Source organism: Canis aureus, chromosome 17, assembly GCF_053574225.1.
Source record: "Canis aureus isolate CA01 chromosome 17, VMU_Caureus_v.1.0, whole genome shotgun sequence".
In the NCBI taxonomy this organism is placed as follows: domain Eukaryota; kingdom Metazoa; phylum Chordata; class Mammalia; order Carnivora; family Canidae; genus Canis; species Canis aureus.
The window spans coordinates 51,819,726-51,840,979 of record NC_135627.1 but is presented as its reverse complement, the minus strand read 5'-3'; the positions used below and the strand labels follow the sequence as shown (position 1 = coordinate 51,840,979).

Sequence of the window (21,254 nt, the reverse complement as noted above, 5' to 3'; positions counted from 1 at the left end):
CATATCTTGTTTTCTGCTTCCTGTCAGTTAAACCACGATGAGAGGAACAGAGACACAGATGTACAATTGCTACTTTAATTTCCCATTAGGGAGACCTGTTAAACATAAAGTTTGTTTCATTAAACTTTTGTCACTCGTTGATTCTAGGTATGTTGTAGGTTTGTTTTGTATTATGTGGATTGTAAGATTACAATTAGATGTTTGACATAGAAAATATAAATTTTACATAATTAAAATGTGTTTAGTTTTGTGAAATTTTTATAGGTCATAAAGGATTGGCTTTCAAATTTGTATGTATGATGTACATTCACTGTGAAGTGAAATAAGCTAGTATTTTGATCTCAAAATTTTAGTTTTTTATTTTAGTATTTAAGCATTAATTTATTTTTGTTTTGGCATATACAAATTCTTTAAAACATTTTAAGCATTTTATGGTACAACTTTAAGATGACAAAAGGAAGATCACAGAGCTTGACTTAAACTCAAGAAAATATAGTAGATCGAAGAACTAGGATTTGAATACGTGTCTTCTGATAAGGTCCTCTGGCCTTTTAGGGAAGTTTGTTTTCATTAAATTGCTATTTCACTTATTATTCAGTGATTCAGACTTTGAAGTTTACCTTTGCCTAGTCTACCTGGAATATCACTCCCCCCCACACCCCCCCGCTTCCCCGTCACATTATCTCTACTTTGAAAAAAAGAGATGCTGCTTATGCCTAAAGAAATGGCCCACATGTCACGTCCTTGTGAAGTTTTTCAGGTTCTCACAGGTATTTATCTCTTTCTCGCTATTCCCTTAACACTTGGTTGACTTAATTATTTACATTGTTCTGTAGTTATCTGTTTATATACTTTTTTTTCTTGCTTTAGTTGATGAACTACTTCATTTTTTGTGTACCTAGTATCTAGCATATAATAGATCTTATAAATACTTCTTAGAGGAATAAATACATGCTTGATAAGTGTTCTCTTCATTCTAGAAACAAAAAGCTGATTAAGAACTACAGTGTTTCTTTATGGTTTATTTGTAAGAAACAGTTTCATTGTAAGTTTTCTTTCATGCTTCTGCCTTCCCCCTGTTTATTTTTGCTGTTTATAGAAATAAAGTATCTTAATGAAATTATTAGTGTTTTCAGCATAGGTGAAAATGATGATTATATATTGTTTCACTGAAAAATATATCTGAGAATACCTTCGTTATCACTGATTGCTAACCATCAGAAATCTTATACTTTTGTCTTTAGATTAATCCGGAGAAAATGTCTAGCTCTTCATTACAATTTTCCTAATTTCTCCACTGAATAAAAGGAATAATTCCCTTAACTACTTCTTGCTTCTCCGTTTTCTCTGTTCTTGTTCTAAGTCTTGTTACTTCAGTGATTTGGGGCTAGAATTCTAAGTTAGTCTTATTGTCAACAAAGCAGTATTCTTAGAAGTAGGATTTTAGTTTAGACCTGTTTTAAAATATCTTTTAAAAGTTCATGTATTAACAGTTTTTTTCCAGCTGAAAATTAATGTAGATCACTATCTTATTTTTAAAAATTAAATTAATGTAGATTACTATATTATTTTAAAAAATCAAATTTATTTATTTATTTATTTATGATTTTAATTTATTTATTCATGAGAGACACAGAGAAAGAGAGAGGCAGAGAGAGAGGCAGTGACGCAGGCAGAGGGAGAATCAGGCCCCATGCAGGGAGCCTGATGTAGGACTCCATCCCAGGCCTCCAGGATCAGGCCCTGGGCTGAAGTTTGGCACTAAACCGCTGAGCCACCTGGGCTGCCCTAAAAATCAATTTAAATGATCAAATAAAAAATACAGTCAAATCTAAGGATTCAGATCTGCTGTTTGAAGACTAAAGGAAAAATTAAAAACTTATATGAATTTCACTTGTTAAGGGGTTTCAAAAGAACCAATGAAGTTGTTCTTGTGTTTATTAAAACCTACCTTTAAAAAAAACTGACTTGGGCTAGACATGTGGAAAATAGTTCATAGGCTTGTTGAGTGTTCTTTTACATGTGGGGCTTCCCATTTTTGCCCCATTTGTTTGCAGTATTTTTGTGTTTGTGTTTTTCTGTGTTTGAGTCAGAAAATACATGTATATATGTCGCTTTGACCATAGTCAGTAAAGCCTAGTGCAGCACCAGTTTGTTCTAGCAGGTGAGTACATCATGTAAAAATCTGCGAAATGCTAAAGCAGACCTACGAACACACTAATTCTTTATTGTTTTAATGGAGAATTACAGTAAGTAAATATTTTTTATTAACAAAATATAGTGTCCTTTGATCTTGTGGCCTAATTTGACTTTCAACACAACGTACTTGTAATATGCTTTTAAATTATGTTAATAAAGAACATATAGAAAAAGTTGATGTAAGTCTTATTCTCAGGTTGTTTGTAACCTTAAGAGATGGGGACATAGTAAATAATTGTGGAATAACATAGGAAAATAAGCTTTGTTTCTGCACCTGCTATGTTATTTATATTATTGCGATCAGCATTTGTCTTAGGTGGTAGACTGTGATGGCTCATAGGGCAAGACTGCGTCTTAGCCACTGCTTTTTCCCTGTCCTCCTCCCTTAACCCACCGGAATCTGGCAGATTGGTCTCTGTGAGTGCTTGTTAAATAAATAAAAGAATATAGATAGTGCAGATACGATTTCTGAAGTTCATCTAGTATATAGGAAGACAATACAGGGAAAATTTTCCTCCTCTTCCTTGAAGTGTTTATATTTGTAAAGAGAATGCTTTTAAAAATCCCAGTATACTCTATTATTGTTAAATTTCAGCCCATTCAAAGTCAAAATAAAAATTAAAGTGAAATAGAGGCCCTTGGGTTATCTCCATCTAGGTTCATCAGCTTTGAAGAAACCTGCCTTTGGGTTTAGCTATAGTTCTCCCCCCATCTCCACGCCCACCCCAGGTCTTCGCTTACCCTCTTCCTGTGTACTTAAATTTGTCTTAAAGATGCAGCATTTCTCCCACAACTCACAATCTTATATTTTCTGCCCAGTTGTTGGGGGTTAGGAGATAGTGGGACATAGACATGGAAGGAGAGTGGCCAGAAGTTTCTATCTGGGTGTAAGGTAACAACCTGTATTGACTGACGACCTCACATTTTTAAAGCAGAATATTTTTTAGGGGAAACACTGTTCCCATTAAGATCACCAGATTGGATCAAGAGACAACAAGTATTAATGAGTATGTGGAGAAAAAGGAACCCTTGTGCACTGTTGGTGGGAATGCAAACTGCTACAGCTACTGTGGAGAACAGTATGGAGCTTCCTCAAAAAGTTAAAACTAGAACTGACCTATGATCCAGTAATCACACTACTGGGTATTTACCCCCAAAATACAAAACACTAATTCAGAGTAATTCAGAGAGACATCGCTTCCCTGTGTTTATCACAGCATTATTTACAATAGTCAAATTGTGGAAGTAGCCCAAGTGCTCATCAGTAGATGAATGGATAAAGAAGAGGTGATAGATACACACACACTCGCGTGTGCGTGCACACACACACACACACACACACACACACACATATACCCTGGAATATTACTCAGCCATAAAAAAGAATAAAATCGTGCCATTTCCAACAACATGAATGGAACTAGAGGCTATAATGCTAAATGAAATAAATTAGAGAAAGACAAACACCATATGGTTTCACTCATGTGGAATTTAAGAAACAACAGCAAACAAAGGAAAAAAAGAACGAGATAAACCACAAAACAGACTCTGTGGGGAACAAACTGAATGTGGTTACCAGAAGAGAGATGGGTGGGATGATGGGTGAAATAGGAAGGAAAAAAAAGATAGCTAGATTAGAAGCCTCACAAAGGCAGAAGTTTTGGTCTATTTTGTTCACTATATTTGTAGCATCTAGAACAGAGTCTTGACATATTGTAGGTGCTCAGTGGATATTTGTTAAATGCATGAGAAGGTGAATAGCATGAACTGAAGTCAGACATGTGCTTAGACTCTCCAAACACCTTGAGCATTCATTTGGCAGATATTTATCATGAACCATCTGTATAGGGTAGGGGAGTTATAGTAGTGACTGTGATCAGGTCCCTGCCCTTACGTGTTTGACTCCCCCAATCCTTGTATCCTTGTGTAAATAAAGTGAGGTAGATATTACTGGTAGGAAGATTAAATAACAGATAGTGAAGTACTTAGCAGAGGGCCTGGCACACACAAATGGTAGCAATTACTTTCTTCCATATATTGTTTTGTAATTTGTTAATCATTTCTTAAGCTCCTTGAGGATAAGTGTCATGGTTTCTTATGTCTTGTTAAAAATATAAGTGGTTGGGGTGCCTGGGTAGCTTGATTGGTTAAGCATCTGCCTTTGACTCAGGTCATGATCCTGGGATCCAGCGTGAGCTCCCTGCTCAGTCGGGGGCTGTAGGGGGTGTCATCTGCTTCTCCCTGTCCCTGTGCCCCTGCCCCCTGTTTGTTTTCTCTCTCTCTCAAATAAGTAGATAAAATCTTTTAAAAAAAAATAAAATCAGGGATCCCTGGGTGGCGCAGTGGTTTAGCACCTGCCTTTGGCTCAGGGCGTGATCCTGGAGACCCGGGATCGAGTCCCATGTCGGGCCCGGTGCATGGAGCCTGCTTCTCCCTCTGCCTATGTCTCTGCCTCTCTCTCTCTCTCTCTCTCTCTGTGTGACTATCGTAAATAAATAAAAAGTTAAAAAAAATAAAAATAAAATCATCAATGGTTGTTATAAATGTTTAAGAATTAAGTAAAGTAGTACGTATGTTAATGGTAAAACACTTTTTAGGTATGACATTACTAACAAATTATAACATAAATAAACCTTGTTATGCTGTTTTATAATTTCTGGATGTGTCTTTATGCAGAAGTAGATTTAAAAATCTAATAAGTGTATGGGCGCTGGCTGGCTCAGTCAGCAGAGTGTGCAACTTTTAATCTCAGGGCTGTGGGGTTGAGCCCCATGTTGGATGTAGAGATTACTTAAAAATAAAATCTTTTAAAAAATCTAATAAGTGCCTATTACATCTATGAAGGTGACTTTGAATTCTTGAACTTTGCAAGAGTAACACAAAGCCATGAAGTAGAAAATACCTTTATTAAAGAGCCAGGTTTAATACACTGTCACTTAGTCAACTCCGTGTTTTCACAGGAGCACCTATCTTTTGGATATCTCTGGAAGAAATTCCAGATTCCTTGGATGTTGGTGATAGCAGTCTCTATTAAGTGACTAAGAAATGTGCATTTGTCATGAGTATCCCTTCTTTATTCATTGAGTAACGAAATCAGCATCATCTGTTTAAAATCTTATTCAATAGTAATAACTAAATGACAAGATACAATCATCTGTAGACTTAACTAGTTCACATATTTCAAAGTTTCACTTGTATTCAGATGGATGTAGGGCAGTTTTGATGTTCGGTTGAATAACTTGTAAGAAAGGTTATGTGGTAGTGTCAGTATCCTTTTGAAAATCTTTTTTTCCTATTTCCTCCCTCTTCCAATCCTTAGACGAAGAATAAAAACTTGAAGTAAATTAGTTAAGTGAATTTTGTTTTAAGCAATTTTGCAGCACTGTAGGCAGTTTAAAAACCATTGTCAAGAATCTCTATTATAAGTAATTAATGAAGAATTTAAGGAGGGCAGTTTACACACTGGTGCCTGGAAGTTGTCTGTGTAGCAGTCGAACAATGGAATGTTTGTTTAAGCTGTTCTCATCATTTTTTGATGGTAGTTACCAGATCCCACGTATGTTACTTACATTGGGCTTTATAATCATAGGGACCATACTCTGTTGTTGCAACTTGATTTGAAAACCTCCGGGAACTTTCTACCTCTTCCCAAATCAAGGCTAAATACTACTCTCTGACTTTCGAGACTCCATAATTTGGTTAAGCAAAACCATTACTTTGCTTATTTAAATACATTTTCTACCATTTCCCATTGACACCTCTTAGCTCCTGTCAAGCTGTTAATTGTCTTCAAATTTACTTTGGTCAGTTTTGATTCTCTGCATTCTTCTGTGTCTCGGCATTCAGACAAGTGCACATACACTTGCTCACGCATGCTAGACTCTACTTTTTCCTTTTCCTTAGTGTTTTCACATCCTACTACCTCCCTTTAAGATTGACTTTAGGTCCTTCATTGTCTATGAATGTTTATCCATCACCTCTTCTGAAATGGCTGTAGTACTAACCAGCTTTAAGAGCATTTAATTGCATACTACCTTTTCAAGTTCAGTTACTGTCTCTTTTGGTCTTGTTTCCTGAACTAGATTATATAATTCATGGGAACAAGGCCCTGTGTTATCTTTTTGTATTTACCAAGGGTACTGAGTTTAGGGAATTCAGTAAATATTCATCAACTTTTTACCAGTAAGTCAATCAGTAGAAGTATAGTTTCTTTAGAAAATGGATGTTGAAGGATCTTCTGATTAGGTCTGGTTATATATCAGGTAAGCATAACGAAACTGTTTCCTCTCACCTAATGCAAGATGTTGATGCATTTCAATTAACAGTAACTGAAATGGATTCATATGACTTTAAAAATTGAGTGAGCAATTATATAATGAAATATAGAAGGGCCTAAAATTTTAATTTTTCTGTATTATAAATCTTCACATTTCTTAGGAATATTTAAAGTTTGCTTCTAAGATATGTACAGTAGGAAGATAAAAGGCTACATGTGGAATTTATAAATATTGCATATCTATATTTTAAGTGTGTATGTTACAGTACTAAGCTCCTGTCCTTCTACTTTCTTATCTCTCATCTTGTGATTTTGTTGTGTGTAGTTTTTTGGTGCTATTGAATTTAGAATCTTAGGTGATTGCCAGATAGCTGAGAGGATGATCATAGAAAGAATCCCATTTTAAGGATCTTGATATAGAACACTGGAATTATTTGATTAAATTCAGACTTATTTAAGATAATTTTCTATTTTTTAAAGAAGAAAAGAGATAATGCTATGAAAAACAGTAGATCATTAGGTTATTAGAGGTCTTGTCACATGTGGGGAGCAGGAAGTTTTGTGCACAAGGAATCTTAAAATCCATCAAATTAGTAACTTGGGAAAGGTGAAAATGTTTTGCTTCTCTGGAGTTTATACTCTTTTAATTTTTCTGTAAAGATTTTATTTATTTGACACAGAGAGAATGAGAGCGTGCACACAAGCAGGGGGAGCAGCAGGCAAGGGGAGAGGGAAAAGCAGGTTTCCCTCTGAGCAAGAAGCCCAGTATGGGGCTGGATCCCAGAATCCTGGGATCATGACCTAATCTAGATGCTTAACTGACTGAGCCACTCAGACACCTCTGGAGTCTATATTCTTTTAAGTCTATTCCCACTGTGATTTTGAAGAGGACCCTAAAATGCCACAGCTATAAAAGATTGTGATCATGTAAGAAAGATCAGGATTGATCATGTCAGTGAGCACAGAGAGAAGACTGGAAAAGGGTGGCGTATAAAGGATTAGGGTGAGGGAGGATGGGAGCAGGGATAATTTTGGCTTCTTTAATACTGGGATATGGTTGGGGAGACCATGAAGACTATAAAACGCAGAAATGCTGGAATACCTTTCTCTGAGATGAGAGTAAAGAGTAGTAAAATTGTGGCAGAGGTACTCTTAAATTTGATCCGTGGAATATTCCCATTCACTCTTTCAGTCCTTACTCTGTTCAGATAATTCTGTTTTACAAATCTGACCGCTCTGATTTTTCTCATTCCTTTTGCAACAAAGGAAGATCCCCACTAATGGATTTGACGTTTTTCCTATAGATAGTGGAGACCTCTGATTAGTTTTGAGTAAAGAAGTAGGTTGCTGATATTTTTGCTTAAGTGCTCCTGTTTGCTGGATGAAGAACCCCTGGGGGAAGTTAGGATAAAAGTGGGTAAGCTTGGAGGGACAGTGTGTCTATCCTTAAGAGTGAAACTTCTTATGATGATACAGTTTCTTCTAGAAGAGTGTTTTGTGAGAGTTGGAGGGTAGGTTTGTCATGGAGCAGAATCTCCTGGGGGACCTTTATCTATTCCTGGCTTTTCTCCTACAGTCTGGGCTAGATTGAAACACTTCCCGATGGAAAACCTGTTGTGTGCTCAGATGGGAGAACCACTGCTCTAGAGTGCATCTTCTAAGAGGATGAATATATTAACCAGGGGAATAAACAACTACAGAAATGAAACAGAATTTCCCTGCAAGTAGATTCTTGTTTGTTATAAAGAGAACATTTTCAAACTGCCAACTGGTTTTGCTGATAAGCACATTTACACGTTTGTGTTCCCTGGATAGGTATGTTTTTGTTTCAGGTTTTGGGTGCTGGAAGGAAGAAAGTTCCTTTAGTTTATCTGTATAATAAAAAGCACCAATTAATGACATTTTGATAGTTATCACTTTTAACCATTTTGAAAAGGGAAAGGAATTAAATTTTTTTAGGGCCAAAGTTAAAACAATATCTAATTACTGTTGGATATTTCTCTTTGGTTTTACATTCTCTCGTTTTCAGAATACACTCAACAAAAGGGTTAATCTTAAAGCCACAGGTATTGACAGGTCTAGGTACGCTGTTTTGCAAGGTGCTATAAATGCTGCCTGAATGTAACCTGACACCAGGTAGGCCCAAGTGGCCAAGGATGGAAAGTGGAGAACAATGTGAAAGAACCGGAATTTCAGGTCCAGGCAGTGAGTAATTGCAGCCTGCCCTCTGAGTCCTGGAACTGAACATCTGGGAGTCAGCAAAAAGACGAAAGCTTAGAGAAGTCAGCTTGCTTGGCTTGATCATACTGACTGTGTGTGTGTTTTTACCCTAACATAGTTGAGGTAAGGTGAACTTATTCAGGTCTCCAAGGCCTGCTTTGCATATATCACTAGAAGCCTGACTGAGGTTTTCTATACAAAAAACATCAATTTGGGCATGATTCACACAAAAATAAAATTGTACTTTTGAAAAAAGTTCTGGGTACTTCAGTTCCCCTGTCTTCCCTGGACCCCCTCAAATTGCAATGAAAGATGCTTAGGGCAGGATAGCTATTTAGAAGATACTGGTGGTAATATACATGTGGTACTTGTCGGATTTCAAGGACATATTTTAAAATTTCTCCTAAATTTTCTTAAATTCCTTGAATATTTGAAATAAATGGTAGGGAAATGGAAACTTTTTTTTCTTTCTTTTACTTTTCTTTTTTAAAACATCTTCTTTTTGAATTAAATTGTGGGAACCCTGAATGCAGTGGGAATGATTTATTCCTCTTGTGACATTAACTTGTGTTTTTTTAACTTCTGTGTTGTATACAAAGTACATGAATTAGGGCTATAGGGTGAGATTTATTTTACAATTGGTACCTGACTCCTGCTTTTTTTCCCTCCCCTCCTCTCCCCTCCCCCTTCCCCTCCATCCATCTCTTTTTCTTTTTCTTTTTCTTTTTCTTTTTCTTTTTCTTTTTCTTTTTCTTTTTCTCTTTCTCTTTCTTTCTTTCATCTATCTATCTATCTATCTATCTATGTATCTATCTATCTATCTATCTCAGTAGGAACTGAGAAACTACCCTTGTCTGAGGAAGTTCAAATCTGGTTACTTAACTGTAACTACATTTTGGTGTGTCTTTTAAATCATTTTTCCCATATTCACATTTTTTAAAATGTCAGTGATAAAAATACTGTATTCAAAGAAGTAGCAAGAATAATATTAGTTAAAATTTATTTTAACGTATTTTCATGGGCAGCCTGGGTGGCTCAGCGGTTTAGTGTCGCCTTGGGCCCTGGGCATGATCCTGGAGTCCCATGTCAGGCTCCCTGCATGGAGCCTGCTTCTCCCTCTGCCTGTGTCTCTACACATACACCCCCCCCTCCCCCGCACTCTCTCTCTCTCTCTGTGTCTCTCATGAATAAATAAATAAAATCTTTTTTAAAAAAGTATTTTCATGAATTATTAGGTTGTGGGAGCTTTTTATAAAAAGGCTTATTAATGTTTTCAGTTTCTAGGCTGAGTGAAGGTAAAGCAAATGGTATGATATGATAGAGTTTGGAAAAGAACAATAATAGTAAAACTTTAAGATTTAGAACAATTATAGAAAAACCTATAAACCCCTCTACTTAAAGTTGTTCCGGGTAAAAATATGATTGAAAATGACTTAGCATGTATCAAAGGATACATGGAACAGTGTAGAGACCTTTGCTGCAGATCCTTCTACAAGAGATTTCTTCTTTTCCAGATACCCTGCTAAAGAACAATACTGATGACATTCTATTAATGTAGATATAGGGACATGAGTAGAAAACAGAGCTGGGAATTTGGCCTCTTTTGCTTTCTTTGCTATGGTCGTTGTGACCTTGGATAAGTCAGATTATGCTCGGCCCAGATTCTGTAGCTGGTTAATGAATGTGTTGTTTTAGGTAATCCTTAGATTTTTTCAGTTCTAAATTGTGTGACTCCATGCTTTTTAGATTGAGAACCAGCTGGCCCTGGGATAATTGTACAGAATTTATCTTGGTACTGCTGATTTATTATTTTCATTTCTTCTGGAAGTTCACGTGTAAAGCGTTCTACTATATTAGAAAACAAATGACGAGGCCTGACTATAGTATATTGCACAAGAATCCCAGTCATTACAGTTTATGGGTTTATTGCTTGCTTCTCATCATATTTGCATAGCTTCTGTTATTTACGGTTTCTTTTCTTACTCGGTTTCCTTTAATTTGTATTGTATTCGTCTAAGGTAATGTTTTTTCTAAATATGCTTGCTTTTCCTATGATTAGTATGTCTATATGTTGAAAAGGACCTTTTTATTAGGTTCCCACTTCATATAAAAATACCGTTCAGATACTTGGCATCTGGGGTTACTACAGGGTTCCCGTCTTTAGATACTTTCAGCTTTATAAACATGTATATATACATAAACATAAGCACTGTCTGAATACTTTATTAAAGGTAATCTTTCAAGCACCACGTTGCTCTAAGCTGGTGTATTTTACCTCTTTTGGGCTAGAATTGTTTAATCTAAAACATTTTTGTCATATCTTTTATTTACTAATTTTCATTTTAAGTATAGTAAATGGTAGCCTGGTAACATCCAAAGGGTAGTAGGGATTTGTTTTTAAATATCATTATGAATTAATAGATTTTTAGGCCCCTGTGTTTAAAGCCCTCTTGAAGAAAACTTAAATTTGTGTTCAATCAGGGATCAGGAAAGCAGATAGGAGAAGTACTAAATAAAAACTGATTTTAATTGTCATGTTTTTATGATACTCGTAATATTTTATAATAAATTAAACAAAAATGAACTGAGTTGGTTGTAGTAGCCATCAATGTGGCTGAGGGCTTTGTGTTTACAATCAGTAAATTCATTTTGTTTGGAACAGGGGCATAATGGAACTCTGTGTTAAGGGAAGCTTGCCAGACAGTGTGAGATCCTAGCTTAGAAGCAGCTGGATTTATCAAGTAGGTGCCAAATTTTCAGGCCCTGGAATAGAATTATACTTTTGTTGATAATGGGCTATCTAGTATTCTTTGTTGGAGCAAATAACTGTAGTTAAGGAGACTTCCAGAGAGGATGGAAATGACATTTAAGGAGTAATCAGTTATATGGCTCACACCTGTTATGATTCTCTTGCATTGTACTGAGACTATAATGAAGCTAATGTTTATGGAACAAAAGTTATGTGCCAGACATTCTGTACATGGATTTTGCATCCCATCTTCCCAGCATCTATAGATTTTGGTGTTATATATTGTACCTGTTTTAGAGAAAGGAGAGAGCAACACTAAGTAACTTGTCCAAGGTCACAGTGCTGAAGATTCAAACCTAGGTGGTCTGACTCCAGAGCTTGTGTTCTTTTAACTGTTTTTGTTCCTTTATTATTTGACCTTACATCTGCAGCTTATTAGTAATAACAGATTAGGAACCTTATTGTTAAGACCCTCCTGTGGCATGTCTCCTTAAAGAATAAGAATGTGATCCTGACACAGTTAAAAGACATGAGAGCCAGCTTGGGGAGTTTCTACTCTTTGGTGGATGCTCAACTAGATGCATCTCAAAGTGGTGCAGATATGTTAACTGTTTATGTCTATGCTGGATAAACAATTTTCACTTATATTTTTTCTTTTTTTATTTATTTATTTATTTTTTTTCTTTTTTTTTTTTCTTTTTTTTTTTTTATTGGTGTTCAATTTACTAACATACAGAATAACACCCAGTGCCCGTCACCCATTCACTCCCACCCCCCGCCCTCCTCCCCTTCTACCACCCCTAGTTCGTTTCCCAGAGTTAGCAGTCTTTACGTTCTGTCTCCCTTTCTGATATTTCCCTACCTATATTTTTTCTTATTTCATAAAGAGTAAATGATATTTTGAAAATGCAATAGGTTTGAGAATTTCTAATGAAGCAGAGTGTTCCTGAATATAATACATATAGTTAATGGTTATAATACACATAGTTAATGAAGACCTTCTAGTTTGTTTTAGGGTAAAGCAAAAAAAAAAAAACACACAAAAAAAAACCACCTTTTTTCTTTTCAATCTGAGTACCCTATCTTTTTCATACTAGAGCAACTTTGAGGAATAAAATAAGTTCAGTTTGGGACATGTTTTAGACATAATATAGTGACTTTGAGGGGCACTGGTGTGGACTTATCTAATAGTTCAGTGAGTGGATTTGGAAGATCAGGAGCTGAACTCAAGATGGAAATCTATCTATCTATCTATCTATCTATCTATCTATCTATCTATCTATCTAATCTATCTATCTCCATCCCCACCTGGGTGCTGTATAGCATGACCTGAGCAGGTCATGATCCTATGGTTGTGAAATCAGTCCCACATCGGGCTTCCCCCCTCACACACAGGGAAGCCTGCTTTTCCCTCTGCCTATGTCTCTACCTCTCTCTCTGTCTCTCACGAATGAATGAATGAACGAATAAATAAATAAATGAATAAATAAATAAATAAATAAGAAATCTGTTTCAAACTATTAAAGCACAGCAGATTTGGGTAGAGGCAAGGCTGTGTACTGTTGCCCTGGACAGAGTCCTGATTTAGGAGGTGAGGGATCTCGTTGCGGTTGTGTTAAACTTTTAGATTGTGAGACCTTGGGCACAGGGACTCCGTTTACTCATGAAAAACCAAATCATTGATCTATATGTTCAGTCTCCTCTATTACTGAAAAGATTTTCGTGCAATGGGGCTTTGTTATTTAAGTATCCCTAATATGTATGGGTGATACCTTTAGATCCGGAATCAGAAAATTTCTTTCCAAGACCCATCTTGATGCTATAGGCTATGTAACTATGGAGAGAGAGAAGGAATGGGAAAGAGAGAAGACAGAGGATCAGAGGCCTAATTAGGCCAGCAAAATAATTCTGAAGCTTTTCTTTCACATTTTCAGTATATAAACTTCTATATGGAAATGATCATAAGCTACCCACTAGAGTGAAGGTGTCTGTTTCAATCCTAAAAGTGTGGCTTAGTGATCATGGACAGTCATTTCAGTTTTGGTTTATTACTCTTGATTGTTAGTGTGTATTGGAAGGTGTGGGCATGTTGATTGCTTGTACTTTGAGATTTTTGAAAAACATTTAATGTATAATAGTGTGGAAACACTAGTAAGAAAAGGTACAGGACTGCAGTGGAAAAGAAAGTGAAACTTAACTTTACATAGACATGTTCACTTTGGTCACTGGTAGACTGTCACTTTGTATTTACAAATAAATGGATTTGAAATAGGCCTTTTGGAATCTAACCTTTACAGAGAAACTTTTGTTACCAGGAAACATCCATTAATTCTGGTTATACTTTCTTACTTGATTTTTCAAGTTTGGGAATAATGGTTTCCTCTTTAATCAAAAGTATTCGAGTCATTCTTGATAAAGTATGTATGTAGAAATAGCTTAACTAATGATAGATTTTTAAGCAATATCTGTCATTAACGTAATCCATTTTATTAAAGATTTTATTTGAGAGAGAGAGAGTGAGACCATACATGAGTGTGGGAGAGGCAGAAGGGGAGAAGCAGACTCCCCAGTGAGCAGGGAGCCAGACACAGGGCTGGATGCTTAACTCTAAGCCCCGCTGGTGCCCCAGTATAATCCTTTTTACTATTGCTTTGAACACACAAGTTTGGTAGGTACAGAAGGAATTTTAGACAATGGTTACTTACCCAGAGAGGTTTTGCTCTATCTATCTTGCTTCCTGGCATATTACTTTCGAAATAACAGGCATTTAACATTTATTCATTTGAATTAGGGGGGCATAATTTTCAAATGTAAGACAATGTACAGTTACTGCTAACTTAGTGGACAGTAAGTGCTGTATTTCTGAAGGGAGTGACCCAGATAGATGGAGGTGTAGGGATATTGGGAAGTTTACAAAAGAAATGGGACTTGAGTATTGACCAAGAAAAATGTGAATGAGTGCTAAGGGGAGAGTTATTCTGAAAATGGAGAATAAGAATTTAAGAAGAGAGTCAAGAATGAATGTAATTTGTATGAAGGAGCATAAGAAGGGGGCACCTGAGTGACTTAGTGTCTGCCTTGTGCTCAGGTCATGATTCCAGGAGGTCATTGCCAGGGTCTTGCCCTCATCCGGCTCTTTGCTCAGTTGGGGGGGTGTCTGCTTCTCTCTCTCTCTCTGTCCTTCCTCCCTGCATGTATTCTCTCTCTTCCTCCAGGTACAGTGCATTGCTCAAAAACTACCTGAATGTGCTAAAAATAAAAATGCTTTTCTAGTGTTGGAGTTGAACTCATTATTGAAAGAGGTGGGGTAGAGTAGGTGTGGGGGACTGCTGGGTTAGAATTCAGTTTAGTCAGTAGAAATACCATACAAATTGAATTCTTAACCCTTATTTTATTTTGATTCCCAGTTAGGAAAATTACAGCTATCCATGATGACCCCTAGAGTTCAGAGTATATAGGGAATCAACTTTATCAAATTTAGGAAATTGAATATTTAATTCCACTGGCACATGCTAGCTTAATTTAAGTTTTCAGGGAAACTAATTGACCAGCTCAGTCAGCTTCATTCCCTAACTTTCTCTTTAAAACTAAAATTGTAAATGCTTTTTCAAAGAACTAGACATTATTTAATGTGGTTATTTTTATAATCCTTGTCTTTTCATACCATATTTATAGCCATAAACATGAGTATGGTTCAGTATGTCATAACATTGTGATAAACTAAAAATTTTTTCCTTCTACTTTTGTTAGTATGGTAATTTTTTTTTTAAATAGGCAAACATCTTTGGCAGGCAGTTTTTAAGCATTTCTCCTTCCACTATGAAATTGTTTTCACTCTTAACTTGCGTTTCTATTTTTCTACTATTGTAAAGTGCAGTTCTTTGCATGTTTTAATTTGCCATGACGTGGTCAAGTACCATTTCCTTCCTGTTGCTTACAAGCCTGTGCTAGAGATAAGGATACATTTCAGTGCATTAAAAAAGAAGCCACTGAAGACAGGCTTAAGCATGGTAAAACATTCTACTTATCAGAAAGCTTTTTAAAGAACAGAAAGAATGGACTTTAATTTCTGCTTATTTTTTAATGCTCTTAAGATAGTACTAAGCTTTAAATGTACTAGACAGATTTAAATTCTTATATATATTAGGCCTAACAAGGATACTGTATGAATGTTTCTCCTAAGGCAAAAATATACAGATGAAATTACTCATGTGGTTTGCTGGATTACTGGCAAGAAGGAAATTGTTTATATGTCCTTTATTGCAATTACAAACCTAGTTATGGCTGTTTTTTTTTTTTAAAGTATTTGGTACTTTAACTGTAGTTTAACTGGGTGGCGGGGAGGAAGGGCAAATGGCTTCAGTTTCAGAAACGAGAAGTGATTTTATCTCAGGAGGAATGATATCTTCAAAGAAAATATATATGTAACTTAAAAAAAACCTGTTTCATCAGTCATGTTGATTTTGTTTAAAAAATTAACAAAAAATGTATTGGAGACCCTGCCCTCGGTATTTATTTTTATATTCTAAATGAGCATGATTGCTTTTTCCTTCCTAACTTAAGCTTCTGTTTTTCAGGCCAAGAAGTTCTAGAGAAGAAAAATTTCAGAAAAATTGCCTATGTTTGAGTAGACTATCAGTGAACCAAGAAAATTTGAAGCATCATCCCTAAAGAAAACCTGGTATACAGTAACTTCACAGACTTAGCTGAGGGTTTTTTTTTACCCAAATTGGTCACTGGATTCTGCTGCCTCATACTTGAACCTGCTTGGAATTTTTCTCATGTGGATCTAAGGGGAATGCTTTATTATGGCTGCTGTTGTCCAACAGAACGACCTAGTATTTGAATTTGCTAGTAACGTCATGGAGGATGAACAACAGGTATGAAACCCAGAGAAAATTGGTTTTTAATACATTTGCTATGATGATTCTTCCATTTGCAACAGAAAATTATTTACTTTAAAATATAGTAGGGGAAACTATTAATGTAAAAATGTAGATATTAAAAATTTGATGGTAATTGTGATCATCTGTTTTAAGTACTCATTAATTTGTTAAGAAAGAATTTAATCCTTAGCTTTGATGTGGAACAAGGAGGTAATAATTTCAAGGTTAAGCTTGTGTTTTTGTAAAATGAGACTCAACACTAAATAAAATACCAGAGTACTTGAGTATTTTGAAAAGATCTAGAGGACATACCAACAAGACATGTAATTTTTTTCTTTCCTTTTTTTTGTAATACAGGACGGGGGTTGTATTAGTTGCTTGCAATTCTACAGTGTAAATGTATGTTGTTATTAGTATTTATAATCCTGGGCTGTTTTTTCAAGTGGATGGAAAGATGTTAGTCCCATAATCATGCATCGCTTCAGTCCTAAGCATGTGATTCTGAGGAAGTCATTTAACTTCTCTAGGTCTAGATTGCATCATCTGTTGAATGGGGACTGAACTGAAGAATTTCTAAATTGGCTTTCACTGAGTTTATGTTCAGTGATGTTCCATTTACTGTTTCTAGAATGGGAAGAAGATCCAGGAGACATTGAAAGAAGGATCTAAGTTAATCCTGGTCTCTTTGCCCCTCTGCTCTGTCTCCACTTCAGGGGAGAGATGCAAGGGGTTCTTGGGACTTTATAATTCACTTCATTTTAAACAGGTTATGTGGCAATGTAAGACGTAATATGGGAAAAATGTTCTTAGACACAGTGTCCTGACAAAAATATTTTGAGGACCTGGAGGTTTAAAGTATGCCTAATGAATTGATTTAGATACTGAAATAAGCCTAATTCCAAATATCTAACATTAATAGGCCAATTACAATGTATCAACTTTTATTCTAGAAACATAGTTACAACAGATAATAAAATTGATACTTTTGGCAGGGCATTATAATTTCTTTGCTGTTTGTATTGGTGACAGGGTTAAAAATTTATAAGTAAATCTACAAAAGATGAGCATTTGCATTGAGGTACCTTAAAATCAAGATGAGCTTTAGATGGGAAGGAAAAAAGTTTAAGGGAGAGTGTTGCTTGGTCCAAAATAAAAATATATTAATAGGATTTAACCTAGAAACAACAGAAAAGATATTTTAAGAAAGTATTTTGAATTTGTTTCAAAACAGGATATTTCTCTGTACGTTAAGGTTTGAAAACTGTATTACTGTGCAGCCCTCTTAGATGAAAGATTCCAGGCTTGATGTGGTGAGGTTTGTTCTCTGTGTGGCCACACAAGACAGAGCTCTAAGCCATTCACTGGTGTGCTCTAGTATGGTGGCTTTGGCACTCTTCTGACTGTGAGAAATACATTTTACATTATGGTATAGTATTTGTACATGTGTATATTTAGCCTTAAAAATAGTTTTGCACTTGCCCTTGATAGGTGTGGTGTGCTTAGTTTATCTTGGAGAGGTCATTTGATGCCTTTGAATAGATGATGATCTCTTAGCTTATTATCATAATGCACATACATGTTTTTTCTTATTTTTATTAAAATGGGTATATATATATATACAGGTGTATATATATATACAGGTGTATATATATTAGTTTTGTGCAGGTGTTATTATAAGGACTTTACAAATATTTAACATGTGAGGCAAATACTATTATCCCCATTTTACAATGAGGAAAATGAGACAGAGGTTAAGTGATTTATTTGAAATCCTACAGCTAGTCAATAGTGGAATTGCAGTTTGAATGCAAGCAGTTTGACTGTCACTAATGATGTTGGATACCCTTGCATTGAAGTATGCCAGTATTACTGTATTATAATCAGTGTCAAAAATTGACAGGCCTAGAGTTTTCCAGTCTATGGCTGTGAGCATAGCAAACTTAACTGACTCAGGGGTAGATCCAGTAGTGTCAGTCTTATTATTAGCATCTTATCTGTGGTTCTACTTCCTTTGTTGTTTGCTTGTTAGATTTGTTTTTGATTTAAAAGTAATAACATCCCAATTATGAAAGAAGGCACCTAACATGAAAATACATAAAAGAGTTCTTTACCCTTTCCACCTAATCCATTTGTCCCCAGAAGACACTATTATTAACTATTTGATGTTAATATTTTAGAGAAAGACCTGAACCAAAGAGCAACCTATGTACATATAAACCTACATAGATTGTTTTTAAAATGCAAATAAAAGTATGCTAAACCTTTTCTGTGAATTGTTTTCACTTAATGTATTGTAAATATGTATGTATGTATGCTGGCTCTACATCGTTTATTTTTTTCACATGATGGATGGATCATAATTTATTTTACCAGTATTTGATCATGGACAATTATTACCAGTATTTTGCTGTTATAAACAATATTGCAGTGAACATTTTCATTTGGAAAGCAGTAGACCTATAGTAATTAAGAGCTCAGATATTGGAGTCAGAACACTTGGGTTTGAATCCTCCTCACTCCACTGCTTATTACTTCTGTGACTTTGAATAGACTACTTAGCCATTCTCTGCCTTGGTTTCCTTATCTGCAAATGAGGATGATAGTACTAAACCCTGTATTATAGGGTTGTTGTGAAAGTGAAATGGGTTATTCTATATAAAGCTCTTAGAACCATGCCCGGTTCTTCTTAGAACCATAATCGTGCATGCTCATGTGTGTATGTTTGTATATGCATAATGATTATTTCTGTAATATTTCTAAAAGTAGGGGCACCTGGATGGTTCAGTTGGTTAAGCTTCTGCCTTCAGCTCTAGTATACAATTTTGAATGAATTTTAGAGTTAGCTTCTTAAGTTACATAAAACTCTGTTGGGATTTTAAATTTTCAAATTTAAAAAGTATTTGTGTCTTTTAAAATACTTATTTTGGAGGCATCTGGGTGGCTCAGTCAGTTGAGCAAGCAACTCTTTTTTTTTTTTTTTAAGATTTTATTTTTTTGTGTGAGAGACACAGAGAGAAAGAGAGAGAGAGGCAGAGACACAGGCAGAGGGAGAAGCAGGCTCGATACAGGGAGCCCAACATGGGACTCGATCCCGGGTCTCCAGGATCATGCCCTGGGCCAAAGGCGACGCTAAACCGCTAAGCTACCCGGGCTGCCCAAGAGAAGCAACTCTTAATTTTGACTTAAGTCATGATCACAGTCTTGGGATCTGCCCCCACATCAGCCTCTACACTTAATGGGGAGTCTGCTTGAGGATTTTCTCTCTCCCTGTCCCTCTGTCACTCCCATCACTTAGGCATGTACTCTTTCTCCCTCTCTCTCAATAAATAAATAAATCTTGTAAAAAATAATTCTGTTTTATGATCCTGTATTGGTCTGGTTGGTTCTTTACAAAATCACTGTTGAAGGCACCAGATTAGAATATATTTCCTGTTTTGAGTTATGATCTGTGGTTATAAATGTCATCTAAAGAAGCTGACACCATTAATGTCTAGTTGCCACCACTCTGATCATTTTCCTTGTATCAATTTGTACTCTTTTAAAAAATGATTTTTATTTATTAGAGAAAAAGAGAGTAGGGGGAGAGGAAGAAGCAGACTCTCTACTGAGCAGAGAGCCTGATGTGGGCCTCAGTCTTGGGACCCTGGGATCATGACCTGAGCTGAAGGCAGATATTTAACCAACTGAGCCACCCAGGCTCCTAATTTGTGCTCTTCAAAATTGCGTGGAAGAAGTCCTTTGGCCAGGGATGGGTGTGGAGGGATGGTAGTGTTGGAAAGGAAATACCAACATTATTGGTGCTGACAAGCCCCTTTTAAGTCTCCTCTTGATGTCTGTTCAAAACTGGGAATATTTGTTGCTGAGAATGAAGCACTTCTGTGCTGGACGGCACCACCATCAGTATTGGATTGCAGTATGTACTTTTATTTGAAGGTGCCTTGGTTTGACCTTATTAAGCAGGTGTGTTTGCCTGGGGGAATGAATGAGAATAAGAAGAAGTCTGAAGGCTGTGGATACAAGTTTTTAAAGAGAAGGAAACTTGATTGTATGCTCATATAGTCTAGAAGTTAATGAAAAACAGCTGGTAGTTTAATGCATTTTGTAATTTTCACATATCATTACAATATATGTCTTTTCAGTTGTTGGTCCTAAAAGTAGAACCCAGCAAATCATAGTTATTTATGCTTAACACACTTGGTTCACTAGGGAGTAGTAGCTTGATGACAAGCATGGGAAAGTGAAACAAATACTTTTCTAGAATCCTATCACAATATAAGAAGGTGGGAATGTCTGGGCGGCTCAGTGGTTGAATCTGCCTTTGGCTCATGTCATGATCCAGGGTCTGGGGATTGATTCCCGCATTAGGCTCCCTGAGAAGAGCCTGTTTCTCCCTCTGCCTATGTCTCTGCCTCTCTCTTGGTGTGTCTCATAAATAAATGTAATCTTTAAAAAAAACAAACCAATATAAGAAGGTGGTCTTATGACATTCCTTCTTAGGATAAAACTGGTTTGCTCTGTTGATCCTTAGACTAAAGAGGAAAACAGTGCCTTGTTGTCTAATGAGAGACCTGGTAACTCACGCAGTGATTGAGAATCACTGCATTGCAACTTTGGGAAAGTTTCACTCTAGTAGAAGTTACATTAGAACTGCATTTTGCAGGAAGGCCCAGTTTATCCAACAGATTGAAGGAGCAGAAGTGTTCTGGAACAGTAGAATGTACCAAAACTTTTGATGGATTTTTGACTATATAGTCAATCTAACCACCTTAACTTAAGGTTAGAGGTTTTAATAGTGTTTTTCATGCTCTTTCCTTTCTTGTACTACATTAATTTTGCCAGCCTACTGTGTAATTTCCCCAAGTCCCTTCTTGCTTGATCTCCCACATTCATACCTGTTGACTATTTAAGTTCTAATCTCTTTTAA

The 21,254-nt window shown here is 36.1% G+C and overlaps 1 protein-coding gene across 5 annotated transcripts in view; it reads left to right on the top strand.

The window, feature by feature from the left end:
- The window catches only part of ELF1 (E74 like ETS transcription factor 1), a 106,716-nt gene that overhangs the window by 42,097 nt on the left and 43,365 nt on the right, over positions 1-21,254 (top strand). For 4 of the 5 annotated variants that reach the window (XM_077855500.1, XM_077855503.1, XM_077855502.1 and 1 more), the window contains exon 2: positions 16,022-16,324. In XM_077855500.1, the coding sequence (XP_077711626.1) occupies positions 16,253-16,324 (72 nt within the window). In that variant the 5' untranslated portion in view covers positions 16,022-16,252. Of the gene's footprint in view, positions 1-15,386; positions 15,455-16,021; positions 16,325-21,254 lie in introns of those variants that run through there. The other variant, XM_077855501.1, reaches the window with a different exon arrangement.